Source organism: Podarcis tiliguerta (genome assembly GCF_965153285.1).
Source record: "Podarcis tiliguerta genome assembly, chromosome: 6".
Taxonomy (NCBI): domain Eukaryota; kingdom Metazoa; phylum Chordata; class Lepidosauria; order Squamata; family Lacertidae; genus Podarcis; species Podarcis tiliguerta.
In genome coordinates, this window is record NC_139539.1 from 22,145,838 (window position 1) to 22,165,524 (window position 19,687).

Here is a 19,687-nt window from a genome sequence, read left to right on the forward strand (position 1 = left end):
AAATAGGGCAGCCCTACCCATTCTTGTGCCCTCCTGATGTTGTTAGACTACAACTCCCATCAGCCCCAGCCAACAAGGCCACTGTTTCAAGGATAATGGGAGCTGCAATGCAACAACATTAGGAGGGGACCAGGTTGTGGAAAACTGAAACAGAGTGGGTACTATGGTACACTCCACTTACTGTATTTTTCCATGTATAAGACTATATTTCCCCCCAATTTTTTTAAGTTTAAAATTGGGGTTCGTCTTATACATGGAATGTTGCAACTAAATATATAAATAATTTTATTTCTTAATTTTGGGCTCAAAAAATAGGGGTTGTCTTATACATGGGGGCGTCTTATACATGGAAAAATATGGCACTTTACATTTTTTATTAATTTATTAAAGTTGCAGTCACTTTATCTTGCCCAAAGCATCTTACAGCCAAAGAGAAACAGACAATAACTCCACATAGATACATTGAAACCAAGAGGAAAGAGAAAGACATTAAAAACATCCCACCCACTTCTAAAAAGCCACAGGTAGTTAAAGCCCAAAGGCTTGGTTATAGAGGAACGTTTTTGCCTGGTGCCTAAAAAGATATAATGATGGCTCCTTATTAAGAACAGCTGTTTGTACTGCACACAGCAAAGCACCTGTTTTTAGGTGTTCCAATTACAATATTATTTTTAAAAAAACAGGTGTTTGCTAAAGATGATAGTACAGACAACAGCAGCTTAAACCAAGAGGCTTGACTGATCTGAACTTCTGCCTGTTGCAGCTTCCTTTCAACTTGCAGTCTAATTCTATGCAAAGTTAGGTATGCCATAGTCCACTCAAATGAATGGACTTAGGTGCACCTAAATATATAGGCTGTAAAGAGGCTGTTCTAAGTTCCAGGCAATATTTTGAAATCAGCTCAGCAAGATCTTTAATACCTGCCAAAGTTTCAAGGCATAGGCAAAGCTTCACTGACACCAACTTTAATTGACTGCTGCTTTCACAAAACTCAAGACAGAAAATTCTCGTTAGCTCAGCAATCTGTGATTAAGATGCTATGCGGACTCTTAATTTATTACATAACCATACTTCAGCAAAGAGCAGAGATAAGTTAGCATGTTGTTAACAATTAACTACCTACTGTGTAGTGCTCCGACACATTAAGGCAATTTGTTTCATCATTTAATAAAGATCAAACCTCACTGTAATCATTTCAGACACTTCAGCTACATTTAGCAGACATTAATATCCAACCTGCCATTTTCTCCAAAAATTCTGGCAGCAAACATCTTCTAAGATCAAAATATTTTTAGTCCAGAAAGCAGAACATGAGCCCAGTCCACACTGGGAGGGCACAGTTGCCACTCTACATGCCGCATGTTCCACTGCTGCTAGCTTGTGAACTATAAACTCTATTTGAAATTAACGCGGGTGGTGCTGTGGGTTAAACCACAGAGCCTAGGACTTGCCGATCAGAAGGTCGGCGGTTCAAATCCCCGCGACGGGGTGAGCTCCCGTTGCTCAGTCCTGCTCCTGCCAAGCTAGCAGTTCGAAAGCATATCAAAGTGCAAGTAGATAAATAGGTACTGCTCCGGCGGGAAGGTAAATGGCGTTTCCGTGCACTGCTCTGGTTTGCCAGAAGCGGCTTATTCATGCTGGCCACATGACCCGGAAGCTGTACGCCAGCCCCCTCTGCCAATAAAGTGAGAGTCGTTCACGACTGGACCTAATGGTCAGGGGTCCCTTTACCTTTATTACGAATTCGAAGAACCACATCTGCCTAAAATAGCGCAGAAGCATTTCTGTATTATACGTCCATATGCCCACAATTTAACAGTCCCAGGAGATGAAGTTTTAGATGTTTACTCAGAAATTTATTTACTTACTGCACTTACATAAATACATAAAAGTATTTACATTCTGTCTTGCAAAACATCAGGGTGGTGACAACTTTTAAAAGCAATACAAAGCAATCATTAAAATGACTGTCTACTCAAATGAACACACAAGCATTAATGTATGACTGAGACTTCTTGCCTGGATAAAATAAATGTTAAAAGGGGGGGGGGGCTTGCATATTATTTGCCTTAAGGATATTGTTAAGAATTAGATCAGCATATTGTTCTCAGTGGCTGAGAAGATGCCAGCAGGCAGAACCTGAGGGCAATAGCACTCTCCCTTCCTACTGTTCCAAGCAACTAGTATTCAGAAACAGACTGCCTCTAACCATGGAGGCAGAACATAGCCATTGTCGCTAGTAGCCACTGATAGCCGTACCCTTCATGAATTTGTCTAATCCTCTTTTTAAAGCCATCCAAGTTGGAGGTCATCACCGCTTCCCATAGGAGTGCATTCCATAGCTGAATTATGCATGCATTTGTATTTTTCTTTTCTACCCAGGAACTCAAGATTGTGTAGGTTTTCCTCCCCTCTCCCCTTTAATTTTTGCAACAGCGCTGTGAGGTAGGCTAGGTTAAGTTAACATATGTACATAAGCAGTAGGTCTGGGTCAATAGATTGCAGAGAGGTAGCTGTATAAACAGTATTTATGTGAAATTAATATCTGAGAAAAAAATAGAAGGCCAACGTAGAAAATGTTAATTGTGTCATTAGAACCATGCGCAGAAAGTGAATGAATGAAGGTTGGCAAATAGAGAGAAAAGAACAACTGTGGAAGAAGTCTAAGATTACCAATACCAACAGCATAATTGCACTGTTAATTCATACTTGCCAAAAGTTCCCAACTAATTACTACAAATTAGCCCACTCTCTCATGCCTGAATGGTTAGCAAATGGTTGTTCAAGTTTTCTTATCTATTGTTATATGAAGTTATCTTCCTCCTGTCTCTATTTGTTCCTCTGTTTCTATCCCTGGACCTACACTTAAGTGAGAATAGTTAACGAGGTTATGTTGTGGTTGGGCATCTAAACACAATGAATTACTTACTGATATATTGCAAAAGGATTTGACCTCGGTGTGTGGGGAAAGGGTGGGGAGGCAGAGAGGTGAGCAAGACAGATTTGATAAAGTAAGAATCAGAGCCACAGATGACCTGTAATACATTACTTGGCATGTGACGCATGCAGCATAGAATAGACCTGGCTTTGATGTTGAAAGCCTTCTCTCCAGCTTTTAACCCCCGATTAACAAGGCTAACCACTTCATCTGGAGTTAGGTCTCCCCTGTACAAAGAAAAATACAAAGAGATCAGTTAGGCATCAGTGCTCAAGGAAGTGCTCATAATCCTACCACCAAGCTGCTTGCATCTCAGGCTGAATTACAAAGGACTCAGTACAACCAACATCTGGGTACAAATAGCAAACAAGTCTGCCAGATAAAACCTAGTTCAGTGGTAGAACAGATGACAGGAATGCAGAAGATCCAGGTTCAGTCCCCAGCATCTTCATTTGAAAGGATCTCAGGGCTCATCCACACTTGCAAAGCACGAGAGGTTTTCTGTTTGGGTCTAAGCAGTTTTCGATTTGCCCTGCCACTTTCCCTGAGAAAACCCGCTCTTTAGCGCTGAATTGGAACAAACATCAATTCACAGAAAACCTGACTGATGTCAGCTCCAATTCAGTGGTAAAGAGGTGGGTTTTCCCAGGGAGAAAGTGACAGGGCAAGCGAAAGTGTGGATGAGCCCTCAGATAGCAGAGTTGGCAACAGCAAACAATATTGGTCCTCAAGGGATCAGTGGTCCAAATCAGGCTAAGGATGTCTCCGCTGTTCAGATCCAGCAGTTCCCAAAACATTTTCTAAGCACTATAAACATACCAGAAAAAGTCTAGGTGCTATTCTTGGTATTAAGTCAAATGAATTTTACATCTATATTGGTAATGACCATGGTAGATCATTGAGTATTTCTATAAGGAAATGGGTTTTTCCAGCTGGAATAGCATCCTCCCTGCTATCTATTAACATGCACAGCTTCAGTCTTCCCTGGCAGGAATTGCAGGCAATAGCAGCAAACGTTCCTCCCTTCTCTACTCTCACTCCCGAAACTCCCTTATACAAATTAGCAATGTATTGTCAAACAAAGCTCTGGTTTCTTCTAAACAAATTAAGAGCTAGAAAGATCACCTGCAGGGTTTCAAACCAGTAGCTGTAACAGTCAAAACGGCAAGGATTTTTTTATTTTTAAGTAAGAGCTGGGGAAGAAAAATGCTTGTGTTTGAGCTCTGGTTCTTTTCTTCAGCTAAGAGTAACTTCTGCCAAGAACTCTTACAGCTGCTTCACACAGGCAAGATGGATGAAGTACTCGGGGCAGGAGGTCTCACTAACGTGGCAGCATTCTCAGAGAAAAGGAGGGATGGAGGAAAAAATACGACAGGCTTGATAAATCACCAGCTCTGCTTTCTAAAATGGAAAGCTAAAGGCAGATGGACTTCATGTGCTCTGTAAATACAAAAGCTGTGGATTTCATATTCTAAAACTAAGATTATTTTCTTGTCAAAAAAGTAGAAACACAAGGCAAGCCTCAACAATTCTGTTAATTATGGGCACATCACAAATACTTATTTTATTTATCCTACACATTTGCTGCCATTTATTTGCAACCTGTTGCAACATAGATCTATTGTAACCTATTTTAAATTTGGGTGTGTGGGGGCATGCAAATCATGGCAACTACATAAGGGTAGCTAGAGATCTTTGTCTCCTGACTAATTACAGTAACCTGATATTCAACTCTGTTATGTCATATTTGAGGTGCAGGATTTTACTATCTGTTCACTGTCTACCTCAAGCAACGGGTAATTTTCTAAATATCCCTTTTCTGTTTTATAGTTGAAAGTTTAGTTATTTTTCTATTGTGCACAGTAAAGAGTTTTATGTAATTTAAAGAATCTAAATATGCTGCTCCATTAAGAGAGTGAGTGCTTGTGAGGATGATCCAAAAACATGGAAGTATTTTAACTAGGGAATGAAATTTCGGAGTATCACTGATTTCTAAGGGAAAGTTAAACAGTTCCTAATCCCTGTCTATGACACCAATTGGACTTTAATGCTACAAGCTTATGCATGCTTACGTGGAACTAATCCACACCGAGTTCAACAGGTTTTACTCCCAGGAAAGTGAACATAGCCTAAAATGCTAACTTTAGCAACAGTGCACTTTCATACTTTTCTCTCATTCTCTAGGGAAAATATAACAACAGTATATGCAAAGAAAGTCAATTAGATATCCGTTGTTGAACCATATCTATCAAAAATGCATGGGCAGCATCCTTTAAGCCAGCGGTTCTCAACCTGTGGGTCCCGAGATGTTGTTGGACCACAACTCCCATCATCCCTGAGCTCTGGCCTTGCTAGCTAGGGGTGATGGGTGTTGTAGTTCAACAACATCTGGGGACCCACAGGTTGAGAAAGGCTGCTTTAAACAAAGAGACTGGTATGTTTTATTATTTAGACTCTAGAATGCTGGTTGGGCATACTGCACTGATCCCTGGTGTAGGGTGGAGTGCAGTGAGGCATGTGAAGGAATTTCACATTGCCCTTGAAGATGTACTTATTTTCAACCTATTTTCTTTAACTGCTTGCTGCCAGTTAGTAGCATGCCACTAGCTATTTACCTCTCTTAAGAAGGTTGCTTTATATTGTGTTATCTTACACCTTTAAGAAGGTACTCACTCTTCTTGGTTCCAAGGGATAGGATGCACTTTGCAGTTGGCTAGGAGGTGAGGGCTGTACCGGGCTTCAACATAGATTACACCTTCCTTTGCTTTCATTTCTACAAATTCATAAGCAATTCTTTCCACAGCCTCACGGTCCCCCCTGTGAATGTAGAAAATATTGATTTCTATAATTGCTGTAGTCAATCAACAATCTAAACTCTACAAAACATGGATATGCGGTGCTGTGGGAGTTGATGCTTCTCAGCAGACCAAAATTCTACGCCTCAGCAACACACTGTTCAAACCCTTGTGAATTTGCAAGTCTGATCTGACCACAGATTAATAAAATTTTATTTGGTACATTTATATCCTGTTTCCCCAAAGGAATTTAAAATGGTTCACGATAATTAAAATCATATAAAAGGAGCCAATATGGTCTCATCCAATTCTAAAACTCAAAATATTATGAAGCAGCTAAGCTATGTTTGCCAAATTAATGCAGGAAAAACATTTTTCCTATTTGAGCATGAGCTACATAGGCTAATGGGAAAAATTCAGGATACTTAAGTAGCCAATTAGCCGCAGCAAAGAATCTTTTCGATCCTTTTTGCATTACAAGTGGCAAGGCATTCAGTGTAACTCTCACACAGAGTAGATAAGGAGCTGAAGAAATGGTTGTAGTTCTAAGTGTGCAAGACAGATAAAAAGCAAAGTGTACTTTGGATTCACTGGATAAGGGCTGTGTACTTATTCTGTTTTGGAACCAGCACTTTCTCTACTTGCCAGTGTCCTCCTACCAGTCATCAAAATGTGACATTTCTGTTATTCATGAGTGCCTAAATTTTAAGGTAGTGTCCATAAGTTATGAGTCAGTTCTAACTCACGATCTGAAAAAACAACAATATGAGCCAACACTGTCATTTCTTAAGCAGCCAAATTTCAAGGGTGCCAAAGAAGCCTGTAGGTTCCAAAAGAAACATCCCAGTTCTTCTCAGTTTTTAGACACTGTGGCTTGCCTAGTCAGTTACTAGCATTCACACACCATGCTAGTTCAGATGTAATACAAACTACTGTCTGAGGTTGCATGAGATTCAAACTCACACACTATCTCTCTGTCTCCTCTTGATTTCTTAATTGCCACTATTGGCAAACCACAGTTTGCCTTTTCATCCAAAATGTGTATCTTATGGCACATATCAGTGGCAAACTTTAAAATTTCAGCAGCACCCTGTGCAACACCAAAATTCAGCACCTTCCCATTTCTGGCCTTACACTGTTTGTCGTTGCTCAGCACTCAGTGTGGGCAAATGGGTTGCGCTTCTCTAAATCTGCCAATGCCATACTAATCAATTATTATTTAAGGATTTAAGAGTATTGCTACTTTCACAACTGAATGGATGTTAATTTGGATTTCAGGAAGTAGTACACTCTCTATTTTGAATCATCCCTAAGTGACCCACTAAAAGTTTAAAGGGTTCAAGGAAAAGGAATGTCATGTTTGTTGTCATCTGTGACCTTGGTCCTGTATTTCCCTCCCCCCAATCCTGCAAATTAGGATTCTAGTTGGAAGATAAGTAAAAGCTCCCCTTTTTGCTATTAGAGTACAGAGCAAATCAAAATCCCCCAAAAGCCATATTTCTCAAGTTAGCAGTAGTTGTGCTTTTCCTAAATATGGCCTGTCAGCAATACAATTAAGCCTGTGTTTGGTTAAGATCTAGATGGTCAATGTGGACCAGAATTTATTCCAAGAATCAGAATGCAAAAAATCTATGTACTGGAAGAGATTTCTCCAATATGTCAAAATCAGTAAGCTCTGCAACCAGTTCAGGAGTCTGATGATCATTTTGCTATGCTGAAAGTATATTGTGCTGGTCCCAATGAATCCAATCCTGCTGACAGCAGTTCTAGAACTGCCCACACAGGGCTTCAAGGACGAAGATAGATTATGAACCTGTTCCACTCATTAACTACTGATAGGGTACAGGGTCACCATGCACCAGCAAGTCACATACACCAGGCTGTTTCTTTCTCAGCGGGAATAACGGCACTGATCTCTAAGCAATCTCACAAATTAAAGGTTTGTACTATTTTGGTCTAATGCTTTAATGGCAAGAAAACATAATCAGAGCAAAACCAAAGCAAGTTTTGCTTGGTGCTCATATACTATGCAACATGCATCAACAGCAACTCAAAGGGATAGAAGGGAGGTTTGATAACAGTAAAGATGGAGCAAGTTACTTTACTCACGCAATTGCTGGCATGTAGACAGAAAATTTTTCTAGGAATTCTGTGAGACTGATAGGTTCGCTGTAGCTAACATATTGTAGAAGGCCTTCTACTGTATCTGCAGGAAGCTGTTTTCCCCTTTTCCTAGATGTTAAACAAAATACATGTATCAACTGCTGTAGGCTTACTTGGGTAAGTTCTGAACTAAATTCTTTTAGTAAGTCAGTGAAGAAAACTGATGGTCAGAAAGCCCTAGATATTTTTCATGTAGTCACTGATTAATCTGATGGCACTTTCTGTGTCTATAATTCCTCTCTTATGCTCTGGAAGACCATAAAAATATACATTGTAACATATGTAACAACATACAAAGTGACTCTATGTGATTAATGGAATTATGTCTTTATTTTTATATTATAAAATTTCTTGTTCTTATGTTGAAGGAGGCAGCCTGAGGACAATTCTCTTAAACCAATTGAACAAAGAATGTAAATGAAGCACACATTTGTAGAATCTTGGCTTTCTGATTAAATAAATCAGGAAATGTTTGTGTAGAATCTCCATCCTCAGCTAAAAGCCAAACTAAACTGAGTGCTGGCTAATGAAATAGCAAATTCCCTTTTTGGAGTACAATTGCTGGTAAGCTATATTTTTGTACTCCAGATGTTTCATGGCCCTTACTTCTGGTTCTTCTGTCAAATTTCCTTTTTTCATAGAAACTGGTATCTCTGTAAACAAAAGCATCTGACTTCGGCCTTAAGCAGTCCCCTTTGCAAATCTGAATTCCTAACGCAGTAACCTTATATGACCTTCCCATTTTGCTGTAATAGTTAGGTCTGAAGTATATTTATATTAGTTTATTATTTGCAAAAATCTTTGAACTTTTCACATCTGGAAAAAGTTTTAAAACAACAATACCAATCAGTGATAGTCTTGATTCTGAATAGACTCTTTTAGTTCTCTGCAGAGAATCAGGCTCTTTCACACTTCTTAGCTTGCTTGATTCTTTTCTGTCTCTGACTCCCAGATCCCCCCACCTTCCTGACTGGGGATGGATTTCGAAATAGTTGCAGAGGGGTAGTTGATGAGAAACATGCCACTACTGCAGCTTGCAAACTTTGAGGGGGAAATCCTATGCACCCTTACCTGGGGATAAGCTCCATTGAACACAGTGGGACATACACATGCACAAAACTGTGCTTTTGATGCATTTCCCTTACCAAAGCACACTAGTTGTTCTAGAACAATTAGGTGGAATCTTACTCTCTAAAATTGCATTAAACTAACAAAATGCAAGTAATGAAGCCTGATAAAAGATTTTGATATTTCATTTGCTTTTATCCTGGAGACATTAATGACCAAGGAACATTTTGCAAACAATTCAGACTAAGCATGAGCTTCTGAAAAAATAAAAAGGAAAAACACCACCCAAAACCACTCACTCACTTGCCAAAGTATAAAATGGTTTCTGGTTTAATGGCCCCATCTAGGTGGACATGAAGTTCTACCTGCAAAACAGTTGAAAGAATGTGAATAGTAATATACATTAAAGCCCTTGTGACCTAAGAGTGGAAAATGACATTTCTGACAGATATGTGCATGCAGTCGTAGTTTTTAGTTTAGCACAGCAGCTCTCTCTCCCCATCCTGCAAAATACAAGCAACTTGAAAGTTGGTAGCATTTAAAACCAGCTTCTAGAGCAGCATAGGGAAATGATAAGCTTTCGTAAAAGAAACTTACTAGCCAAAGCCTCTGGTTTCTTTTGCAATTACGACAACTTCTCAGTGTCAAAATTTCAGATGTAAAAAGAGAACCAAATATTCTTACTCTCTGATCTCTGAATAATGCCTGCTTACACAACACAATCTAAACAAATAAAATGAGGATAGTAATTTGGCTGATGGTTGCGTAGCAGCTTCTTATGAAGGAAGAAGCCACAAACATATCAGATTCCAAGATTTGCTTCATTTGCCTGCTCCCAATGAAAACGCCTATTATGGACGCTCTTTTGAACCTGTTTGTAAAAAGCAGCACAGCTCATCATGAGTGCACTAGTAATTTCCTTTTGTGGTAAAGAGATGTCTGTGAGTTTTGGGTTTTGCAAGCTAACATCATTTTGGAGTGCTGGCATTCTCCCTCTGGAGATCTGATGTGAGAGCAGTTGATCTTGGAATGCTTAAGCCCTGCCTTCCCTTACACCCAACCTATATATTTGTAAATACACTCAAAATATTACAGAACACCATACACTTCCAGTGACCCCTTTCCAAAGAAAACTAAACCTAGTATATGCTGAACTTCTCACCACTCAGAGAAGTGGAGAGAACAGAACACTATTCACTATAATATGCCCAATCCAGGCAGCCCAGGGTTGTGAGTTGAAAATAGAATGTATTCAGCTAGTTTAAGAATAGTGGTACACTTCAGCAACAAGTAGCAGACTTTGTTTCCAACATATTATTTCTGAAATTTCTATCCCACCCTTCCTCCCAAAAGAACCCAGAGTGGCTCCTTATGTACATGACAATAACCCTGTCTGTAAGTCAGTGAGTCTGCAGAAGGCTCATATTAAGATATACTGTATTCAAAATTCCAATGCCTTCCTCTGACATAGCAAAAGCTGCTAGAGTTGGAAGGTATAATCTATCAGGCTGCCTGATCTGATAAGTCCACAATGCAATGTTTCAACTGCTGTACACGGAAAAGAAAACTGCTCAAACCTCATACAAACCAAGCTGCACATTGTGAGAGTTCTGACAAACCATTAGGATTGCGCAGTACATAAGATCTCTATGTTACATTAAGAATTTATTTTCTTATAGTTCCTTGTAAAAAATTATACAAATTTTAGATGCATTTTAATTTCATATTATTAAATTGTTTTATTACCAGTAACTTTATTACTAAAACCTAATTATATAAAGCAGGTTAAACCAATTCTTGACTTCTCTAATATGTTTCTGCCCAATGGGGGACTACTCTGATTCCTTGACATCTATTGTACTGAATTGCCCCTCACTAATGAGTGTATTTTCAGATTAGTAGCAAAGAAAGCCTCTAATTTATGAGATGTGAACCTAGTCATTACTCTCATTTTCCTTCCTAACAAAAGAAACTGGGACAAGCTGAGGTATGGTATTTATGGGGCATGTATAAAATTGTACTACACTCCCTGGGAAAGGATCAAAATGATCTCAAGACACTCATGCAAACAAGTGAAATCATAGCAATGCTAGTGTTCAACAAGCTGTTGCAACGCCTCAAGGGTTTTAGTAGATGAATAAGTTCACAGTAAGTCCACAACACTATCATTACTCTAGAATACTTCTTCCCACTCAACCAGTTTCATTAATTACAGCTTGACAAATACATACAGACTTCTTTTCAAACCTTTTATACTGGGAAGAGCAGTGCATTGTAAATGACCTGGTAGAATCTTAAAATTGTAGAATTGGAAGGGACCCTGAGGGTCATCTATTCCAACACCCTGCAATGCAGGAATCCTGCTCACAGCTGTCCCTGTACCAGCTCAAACCAACTATCTTCTGGTTAACAGCCAGGCTCACTGACTCATTGTACCACATACTTACATTGATACAATGACTGGGTGTCTCAATGGTATAAAGGAGCACAGCAAAGCTTGAAATAAATGCCCTCCATCCAATGAAATGGAGCCTGTTCAGACATTACTTTCTGAAACCACTATCAACACAGCAGGGAGAAAATGGCAAATGAACTGCCCTGTCCCAGCTACTACATATCTCTCTGGAATAAATGGATGGTTCAGAATTGGGAGAGAAATGCAGTACAGCTCAGTTTATTATTTTATCTAATTTATTAATTACATGTTTATTATTTACAATCTAATTTGCCACATTAAATTTTAATAAATTATTCTTATCAGATACTTGGAAACATGCATATGGTTTTAGGTTTGGTCCCAAAATGTTGTTTCATAACTTTTTCAGACTAAACATATTTAGTGGAATTATTCTAATTACATTGCTTTGCCTTTAAAATTATTTCATTAATAAAATTTGACTCATTGCACTGCAAATCTATGACAAGCTGTATTTTCTAACAACAAAAATGTAAGCATGATAGATGGCTGTCATCCAATTAAAGAAATCTTGCAGTGTAATCCTAACCATGGCAACTCAGAATAAGTAATAAAGAATTCTGCTAGTCTTATTCCCAGGTAAATGGGGTTAGAAATGCAGCTGGGTAGTTAATTAATCCACCAATTAAATTTATTTATGGGTAAAAACAATACTCCTGAAGCAAGAATAAACTTTTGCTTGTTTCTAGATGATGCATTCCCGAAATAAAATTTCACAAACTGAGTTCCATTGAACGTATCCAATTCTGAATAGGATCAAGAGCAATATTGTTAAGGATCAAGAGGATCAAAAGCAGTATTGTTGAAATTCTCCTAGCTGTAACCAAACAATTGTCTATCTTCAGTACAAGTCTGAAAGCCTCACCATATGATTATTATGCCTCTGTTGTTTATCTTTTCATAAACAAATTCAGAGCCAAAGACCAAGAACTCACTTAGATGTTATATATAAATAAAACAAGAAGCGCTGAAGCCTGATACTGCAAATTCTTCAGTATGCATACTGAACTTAACTACCAAAAGTCTTCCAGCTGATGCCACTTATCAGAAGAAAGCAGATGACTCCTCCTCAGTCTGTGACGTCAATGAGACTACTTAAGGAGGGCAAAGTGCTCTTAAGAAACTAGGGTCAACATTTTTATTATAATAAACTGCTTAGAGAATACTGTAGTCCCTGCTTCTGGATTTCCCAAAGGCATCTGGCTGGTCACTAATATAAACCAAGATGCTGAACTACAATTTGATCTCATACAATAAGGTTTACCTTATGATTTATGACCAGGGCTGACAAACCTATGGCACTGTCCTCTTCCACATATCCTATTGATATTTGTAATCAATCATGAGTGTCATCATTACTATATTATTTGGAGTCTGAAGCATCAGAGAAAGGCAGTCTAGACAATTGCACCATAGCAGTAAAAGTCAGTTTCCTAAGGGTTGCCAATGTTTCAGCTTATTTCAAAAGTGTTACAAAAGATTGCCAGATGTTCATGTGCCTCCTTCACATGAAGGCAACACAAAAATGGGCCTTTTCTGTAGTGGCTCCCTGTTTATGGGATGTTCTCCCTAGGGAGGTTCACCTGGCACCTTCATTATATATCTTTAGGCAGGCCTTGGCTGATTAATATTCTAGTATTTGAAATGTGTTTGTGGGAGGGGGTTATTGTTTTGTAGTTTTTATTTTAACCCTGTATTTCTGTTTTTAACCTGTGTTCTTATCTTGTGAACCGCCCTGAGATCTTGTGATGAAGGGAGATATATACTGTAAATCTAATAAATTAAATTAAATAAATGTTGTTTTTAGGGATGCAGTAATATCGCTGCTACCAATATTTTTTTAAAAGAGGTTGTGTTTCACTGAATTTGTGTAAACTTTATTATTTAATGAATTAAGTTGAGCTTGAGCAGTGAAGAAACCCACAAAGAGATGAAATGAGTTGGCACAACACAGAACTACCCCAACTCGTTTTAACCATAATATCTGGATCTAAGTTTAACTACTCCCACTGAGTAATGACTAATGGCACTACTTATTTCGTAAATACGTAAAATCTTGTTTTATCAGATTTCTGCAAAAATGTGAAGATATTGTGTCTCAAAGCGGCAATGAATCATAAAAGAAAAGCAATTTTTAAACTTACTTCATGTCTTATTCTTGCAATTCAGCATTGCATATTTAACTTCCTCATCATCTGGAACTTCCCTGCTGTTTGGAACTCTACTGACTAGCAGAATGTGCTGTCACTGAATGTTAAACAAGGCGAGTGTCAGAGATACAACCCATATGATTACTGCATAGATTGAAGTAGTTTCCAGGGTTTTTTGTTTGTTAAACACTCCTACTTCTTTCTGCTGAGCCTTGTTGAAGATAAATAAGCTGGTTCCAGCAAAAAGTTGTAGTGCCATCAGCAATTGATGCAAGTTCATCAGTGCTGAATGGATTAGATCTATATATTATTAGTCGATAAGACTGTTGGACTACGAGCTCAGAGGCCAGGGTTCAAATCCCTGCTCTGCCATGATGCTCACTGGATGATCTTGGGCCAGTCAGTGCCTCTCAGTCTAACCTACCTCAGAGAGTTGTTGTGGTGATCAAATGAGGAGAGGGAGAACCATGTCTACCACCTTGAGCTTCTTGAAGAAAAAAGGTGGGATATAAATAAAGAATAAAGTGCTGTTTTACTAAACAATTTGTGCCGCCCAGTCAGTCTGACATCAATACCAGGGAAGATTCTGGAGCAGATCATTAAGCAAACAGTCTGTGAGCACCTAGAAAGGAATGCTGTGATCACCAATAGTCAGCATGGATTTCTGAAAAATAAGTCATGTCAGACTAACCTGATCTCGTTTTTTGACAGAATTACAAGCCTGGTAGATGAAGGGAACACAGTGGATGTAGCCTACCTTGATTTCAGCAAGGCATTTGACAAGGTGCCCCATGATATTCTTATAAAGAAACTGGTAAAATGCGGTCTTGACTATGCTACCACTCAGTGGATTTGTAACTGGCTGACTGACCGAACCCAAAGGGTGTTCATCTATGGTTCCTCTTCATCCTGGAGAAGAGTGACTAGTGGGGTGCCACAGGGTTCTGTCTTGGGCCCGGTCTTATTCAACATCTTTATCAACGACTTGGATGATGGACTCAAGGGCATCCTGATCAAATTTGCAGATGACACCAAACTGGGAGGGGTGGCTAACACCCCAGAGGACAAGATCACACTTCAAAACGACATTGACAGATTAGAGAACTGGGCAAAAATAAACAAGATGAATTTTAACAGGGAGAAATGTAAAGTATTGCACTTGGGCAAAAAAAAATGAGAGGCACAAATACAAGATGGGTGACACCTGGCTTGAGAGCAGTACATGTGAAAAGGATCTAGGAGTCTTGGTTGACCACAAACTTGACATGAGCCAACAGTGTGACACGGCAGCTAAAAAAGCCAATGCAATTCTGAGCTGCATCAATAGGAGTATAGCATCTAGATCAAGGGAAGTAATAGTGCCACTGTATTCTGCTCTGGTCAGACCTCACCTGGAGTACTGTGTCCAGTTCTGGGCACCACAGTTCAAGAAGGACACTGACAAACTGGAACGTGTCCAGAGGAGGGCAACCAAAATGGTCAAAGGCCTGGAAACGATGCCTTATGAGGAACGGCTAAGGGAGCTGGGCATGTTTAGCCTGAAGAAGAGGAGGTTAAGGGGTGATATGATAGCCATGTTCAAATATATAAAAGGATGTCACATAGAGGAGGGAGAAAGGTTGTTTTCTGCTGCTCCAGAGAAGCGGACACGGAGCAATGGATCGAAACTACAAGAAAGAAGATTCCACCTAAACATTAGGAAGAACTTCCTGACAGTAAGAGCTGTTCGACAGTGGAATTTGCTGCCAAGGAGTGTGGTGGAGTCTCCTTCTTTGGAGGTCTTTAAGCAGAGGCTTGACAACCATATGTCAGGAGTGCTCTGATGGTGTTTCCTGCTTGGCAGGGGGTTGGACTCGATGGCCCTTGTGGTCTCTTCCAACTCTATGATTCTATGCTTAAAGTTGGTGTGTGCAGTTCATGTTGCAGGAGCTGCTAAAATACACCCCAAAAAAGCATACTGCAATTTAGCAAAATTTTCACCCATTGACTTCCCCTTATAAAATGTGGATGTATGCATCCATGTGGAGACAGTACTCATGAATGTCTTAACATACATTCAGATCATGTTACTACCCAAAGTGTAGTAAGAGAGAGAGTGAGAGAGAGAGAGAGGTCACACTTGTCTAGCTTGCAATCAGATTCAGACTACATTCGTTGAATTACTGACAAAAGCAGAAGTCGCACAATAAAAACACTTTGATGAACCAGACACTGTTTGCTCACTCTCTGTATCAGTACTTAAATCTGAGTGCCTATCCTGACGTGGCACTTATCTATGAGCAAGACAGAAGTATCAGGAAGCTCTAAATGATGAGTAACTCAGCCACAAGTTTCACTGGGTGTTATTGGGCCAGTCACTATCTCTCATTCTAAACTACCCCACAGGGTTTTTGGAATGTTAAAATGAGGAGGGAAGACAACCCCATGCATCCTTGAGCTCCTTGGTGGAAAATAAATGCCGTAACCGATAAGCAAAATCTTGTTTTCTGTGTAACGCTCGGTGATAGAAACTGGGCAGACCTACAAACAGGATGCCCAAAGCGGGGCTAAAGGTAAAAGGAGTAGCAACACTAATGTTATCATTTGATGGATAAGGCAAGAGGACACTTAGGCCAGGAACAGGGAAGGAACATGTGCAACGGTAGATAAAATGCAAGAGATAGGAAGAAAGTGGGGGAGAATAGGCAGTTATTTGCTATACTGTATGTGTGTGTATGTATGTGTGTGTGTGTGTATATATATATATATATATATATATGCAGGTTTTGGTGTCCTCGGGTGTCTTCCCGTGTAAAAGTTGGGGTGTCTAGGCGACGTTTCGACGAGGTCTCACTCGTCATCTTCAGGCTGGTGCTTTCGGCTTCTTGTTACTGGAACAGAGCAGGATCTCAGTGTTTGGGTTCCTATAAATACTGTTGAGGAGGTGTGGTGTATAGCCTCCAATGTTCTGGGCAGAGAGGAGGTTCCCAGGCTAGTGTGCCTTTTCTTCTTTTGTTCTTTAATTACTTGAGGGATATCTTGAGTGATTTCTTGAGTGATTTCCTGAATCCCACTTAGGTGGGTCATTAGGTGTGGATTAGTTGCTAAAGCCTTCGTGTCTTGAACTCTTGAACTTTGTGAAGAGTTTTTCTGAGAAGATGGCTGTACTGCACTTGGTTGTGCTCTGGCTTGGCTTCGTGTGTAGGGGCGAGCTGTGGTTTTGTGGCCTGTGCCAGCCAGATCTGTGTAGGGATTGCAGGGGGGTGCAGCATCCGGAGGTGCCACCCTGGTTTGGCTACTGGATGGTGTCTGTAATTTATCTGTGGAGAGGGTCTGGGTTTGGGTCTGGTGTGGTTGATTGGTGATGGCGTTCTGTGTGCCTCCGAAAGCACCAGCCTGAAGATGACGAGTGAGACCTCGTCGAAACGTCGCCTAGACACCCCAACTTTTACACGGGAAGACACCCGAGGACACCAAAACCTGCATTCCTGTACCCGTGAAAATCTACGAAAGCATATATATATATATATATATATAAAATTTCTATTCCGTCGTTTTCCCAGGGGAGCCTAGGTATATCAGGCAGGAGCAGTAAGGCAGGTAACGTTAAAGGTAATAGGGTGATGGGAGGGAGAGGCAGGAATTGAAAGGGAACTGGGGTCTTGGGAGTGGGCTGCAAATAAAGTGGGGAAAGCCGAAATAAAAAGAGGTGGTTATACAGAGGTAAGCGAAGGGGGCAGATAATAATAATGATAATAATAATTTTATTATTTATACCCCGCCCACCTGGTTGGGGTTTCCCCAGATAAGGCAGAGCGGGGAAGCCCACCTACCTTTATAAAGCAGCAAATAGTAACGAAACAACAAAATACCACCGGGGTTTTTTTGGGGGGGGGGAGTTGGGTCATCTGAGACCCCGTTTCTGGGAACGGGTGTCTGAGGGAGAGGTGAAGCGGGCACCTCCCCGAGGCGTTAAAGAGGCAAGAAAAACAGAAATAACGTTGAGGGGGAAATGAAGGTGGGGAGGAGTTGCTGGGGCAGAGCCAGAAGGGCAGGAGAGGGAAGCACGGGCAGGGATCCTCCCGCCAGGCGCGCTTCCCGGGGAGTAAGTCCCGCTGAGGCACCGCGGGGCTTCCTGCCGAGCAAGCGCCCTTGGCGAAGCCGGCAGGTCCGCGGAGGTGCCTGGGCAGGGCGAGCCCGGTGGCGGGCGGTCGCTCCCTCAGCGGCCCGGGAAAGCCTCTTGAGCTGACGGCGAGCTCTGGGACGCCCAGCTTTCTCACCTTGGGCTTGTCGAAAACCCGCGGGCTGTTCTCCATGCTGCTGCCTCCTCCTGCTCCTCCGCCAGTCCGGGCTTCAGTGGCCGCCGGCCCGGCCTGTTGCTCTCCTGCAGGGCTGGCTCCGCCCAGCGGTCTCTTCTGGGACCGGCCCGCCCGGTGTGTGAGGCTGCGAGAAGGGCGGCTGAGGCGACGGGGAAAAAACAACAACCCTTCCCTGCCAGTAACCGACGCTGCCGGTCGCGGCCAGGGCTGTCAGGGCTTCGAGGGTTACGAAGCCGGCTCATCTCTGACACACATACGGAGTTTTTTCCCCCGTCCCCTACCCTCACCAACAACACCTCTACGGTTCAGTGCAGGTTATGAATGCCCGACAGCAGGGCCGGCCCAAGGCATTTTGGCGCCACAAAATGGCGCCCCCATTCTACCAGGCAAGAAAGGGTGAATGAAGAACAGCTACACCAGCGACCAGGAGGGACTAAAGATCTACATCAGGATCTCCTGCCCCTGCGGGTCCTGGCGCCTGAGGCGGTCTCCTCACCTTGCCTTTGCAAGGGTGGGCAGGCCCTGCCAGAGAGGCACACAAAATCAGGTTAATGCTCCCGCCACCCTTGAGCATGTGCGGAGTTCGGTTAGGAACATGCAAGCCTGCCTTAAGACCTTAGCTCAGGATTGTCTGCACTGACTGGCAGCAGCAGCTCGTCGGGGTCGGGGGTCTCTCCTAGCCTCATATGGAACAGACTTGACTGATTGGTTGATTGATTGTTATCCATGTACAGTGGATGCTTGGGTTGCGAACGTGATCCTTGCGGGATGCACGTTCGCAACCCGCAGTGGCACGTCTGCACACGTGTGTGTTGCGATTTGGCGCATCTGCCGAAACATGGAAGTAACCCGTTCCGGTACTTCCGGGTTTCGGTGCATCTGTAACCTGAAAAAACAACCTGAAGCGTCTGTAACCCAAGGTATGACAGTATTGCTTGATTGCAGGGAAAAAAACCCCAAAGAAGTTTACAAAATAAATAAATAAATAATAAATTTACAACTGTAATTTGTAAAATTGGGATAGCTCAGTTGGCAGAGCAAGAGACTCATAATAATAATATTGTTTATCTCTTTGACCTCTTGGGAAGTACTGCTAAGAAGGCCCTCTGCCTGGTTCTCTAATGTCTTGCAGTGAGGGAACCGCCAGAAGAATGGCCTCAGTGTCTAGGCTGAACAATGGCGTGAAGACGCTCCTCCACAATATATACAGGGTGAAGCCGTTTAGGGCTTTAAGGGTCAGCACCAGCACTTTGAATTGTGCTCGGAAATTTACTAGGAGTCAATGTAGGTCTTTCAGGACTGGTGTTATGCTGTCCCGGCTGCCACTCCAAGTCACCAGTCTAGCAGCTGCTTTCTGGATTAATTGTAGTTTCCGAGTCACCTTCAAAGGTAGCCCCACACAGAGCGCATTGCAGTAGTCCAAGCAGGAGATAACTAGAGCATGCACCACTCTGGTGAGACAGTCTGCGGGCAGGAAGAGTCTCAGCCTGCGTACTAGATGGAACTGGTAAACAGCCATCCTGGACACAGACTTGACCTGTACCTCCATGGACAGCTGTGAGTCCAAAATGACCCCCAGGCTGTGCACCTGGCCCTTTAGGGGCACAGTTACCCCATTCAAGACCAGGGAGTCCACCCCACCTGCCCGCCCTCTTCCCCCAAAACAGTACTTCCGTCTTGTCAGGATTCAACCTCAATCCATTAACTGCCATCCACCCTCCAGTCGCCTCTAAACAATTACATAGGGCATTCATCACCATCAATGGTTCCAATTTAAATGAGCCACATGACCCCTGTCT

General features: G+C 41.7%; 1 protein-coding gene across 3 annotated transcripts in view; it reads right to left on the minus strand.

The window, feature by feature from the left end:
* The window catches only part of ADA (adenosine deaminase), a 31,142-nt gene extending 12,539 nt beyond the window's left edge, over positions 1-18,603 (minus strand). The window contains exons 1-6 of one of the 3 annotated variants that reach the window (XM_083447050.1): positions 17,850-18,602; positions 14,011-14,074; positions 9,268-9,325; positions 7,843-7,965; positions 5,612-5,755; positions 3,050-3,165 (exon numbers count right to left, since the gene is read on the minus strand). In XM_083447050.1, coding sequence (XP_083303176.1) covers positions 3,050-3,165; positions 5,612-5,755; positions 7,843-7,856 — 274 coding nt within the window. In that variant the 5' untranslated portion in view covers positions 7,857-7,965; positions 9,268-9,325; positions 14,011-14,074; positions 17,850-18,602. Of the gene's footprint in view, positions 1-3,049; positions 3,166-5,611; positions 5,756-7,842; positions 7,966-9,267; positions 9,330-14,010; positions 14,075-17,398; positions 17,788-17,849 lie in introns of those variants that run through there. The other 2 variants (XM_083447049.1, XM_083447048.1) reach the window with 2 other exon arrangements.
* Positions 18,604-19,687: the final 1,084 nt, after the last annotated feature.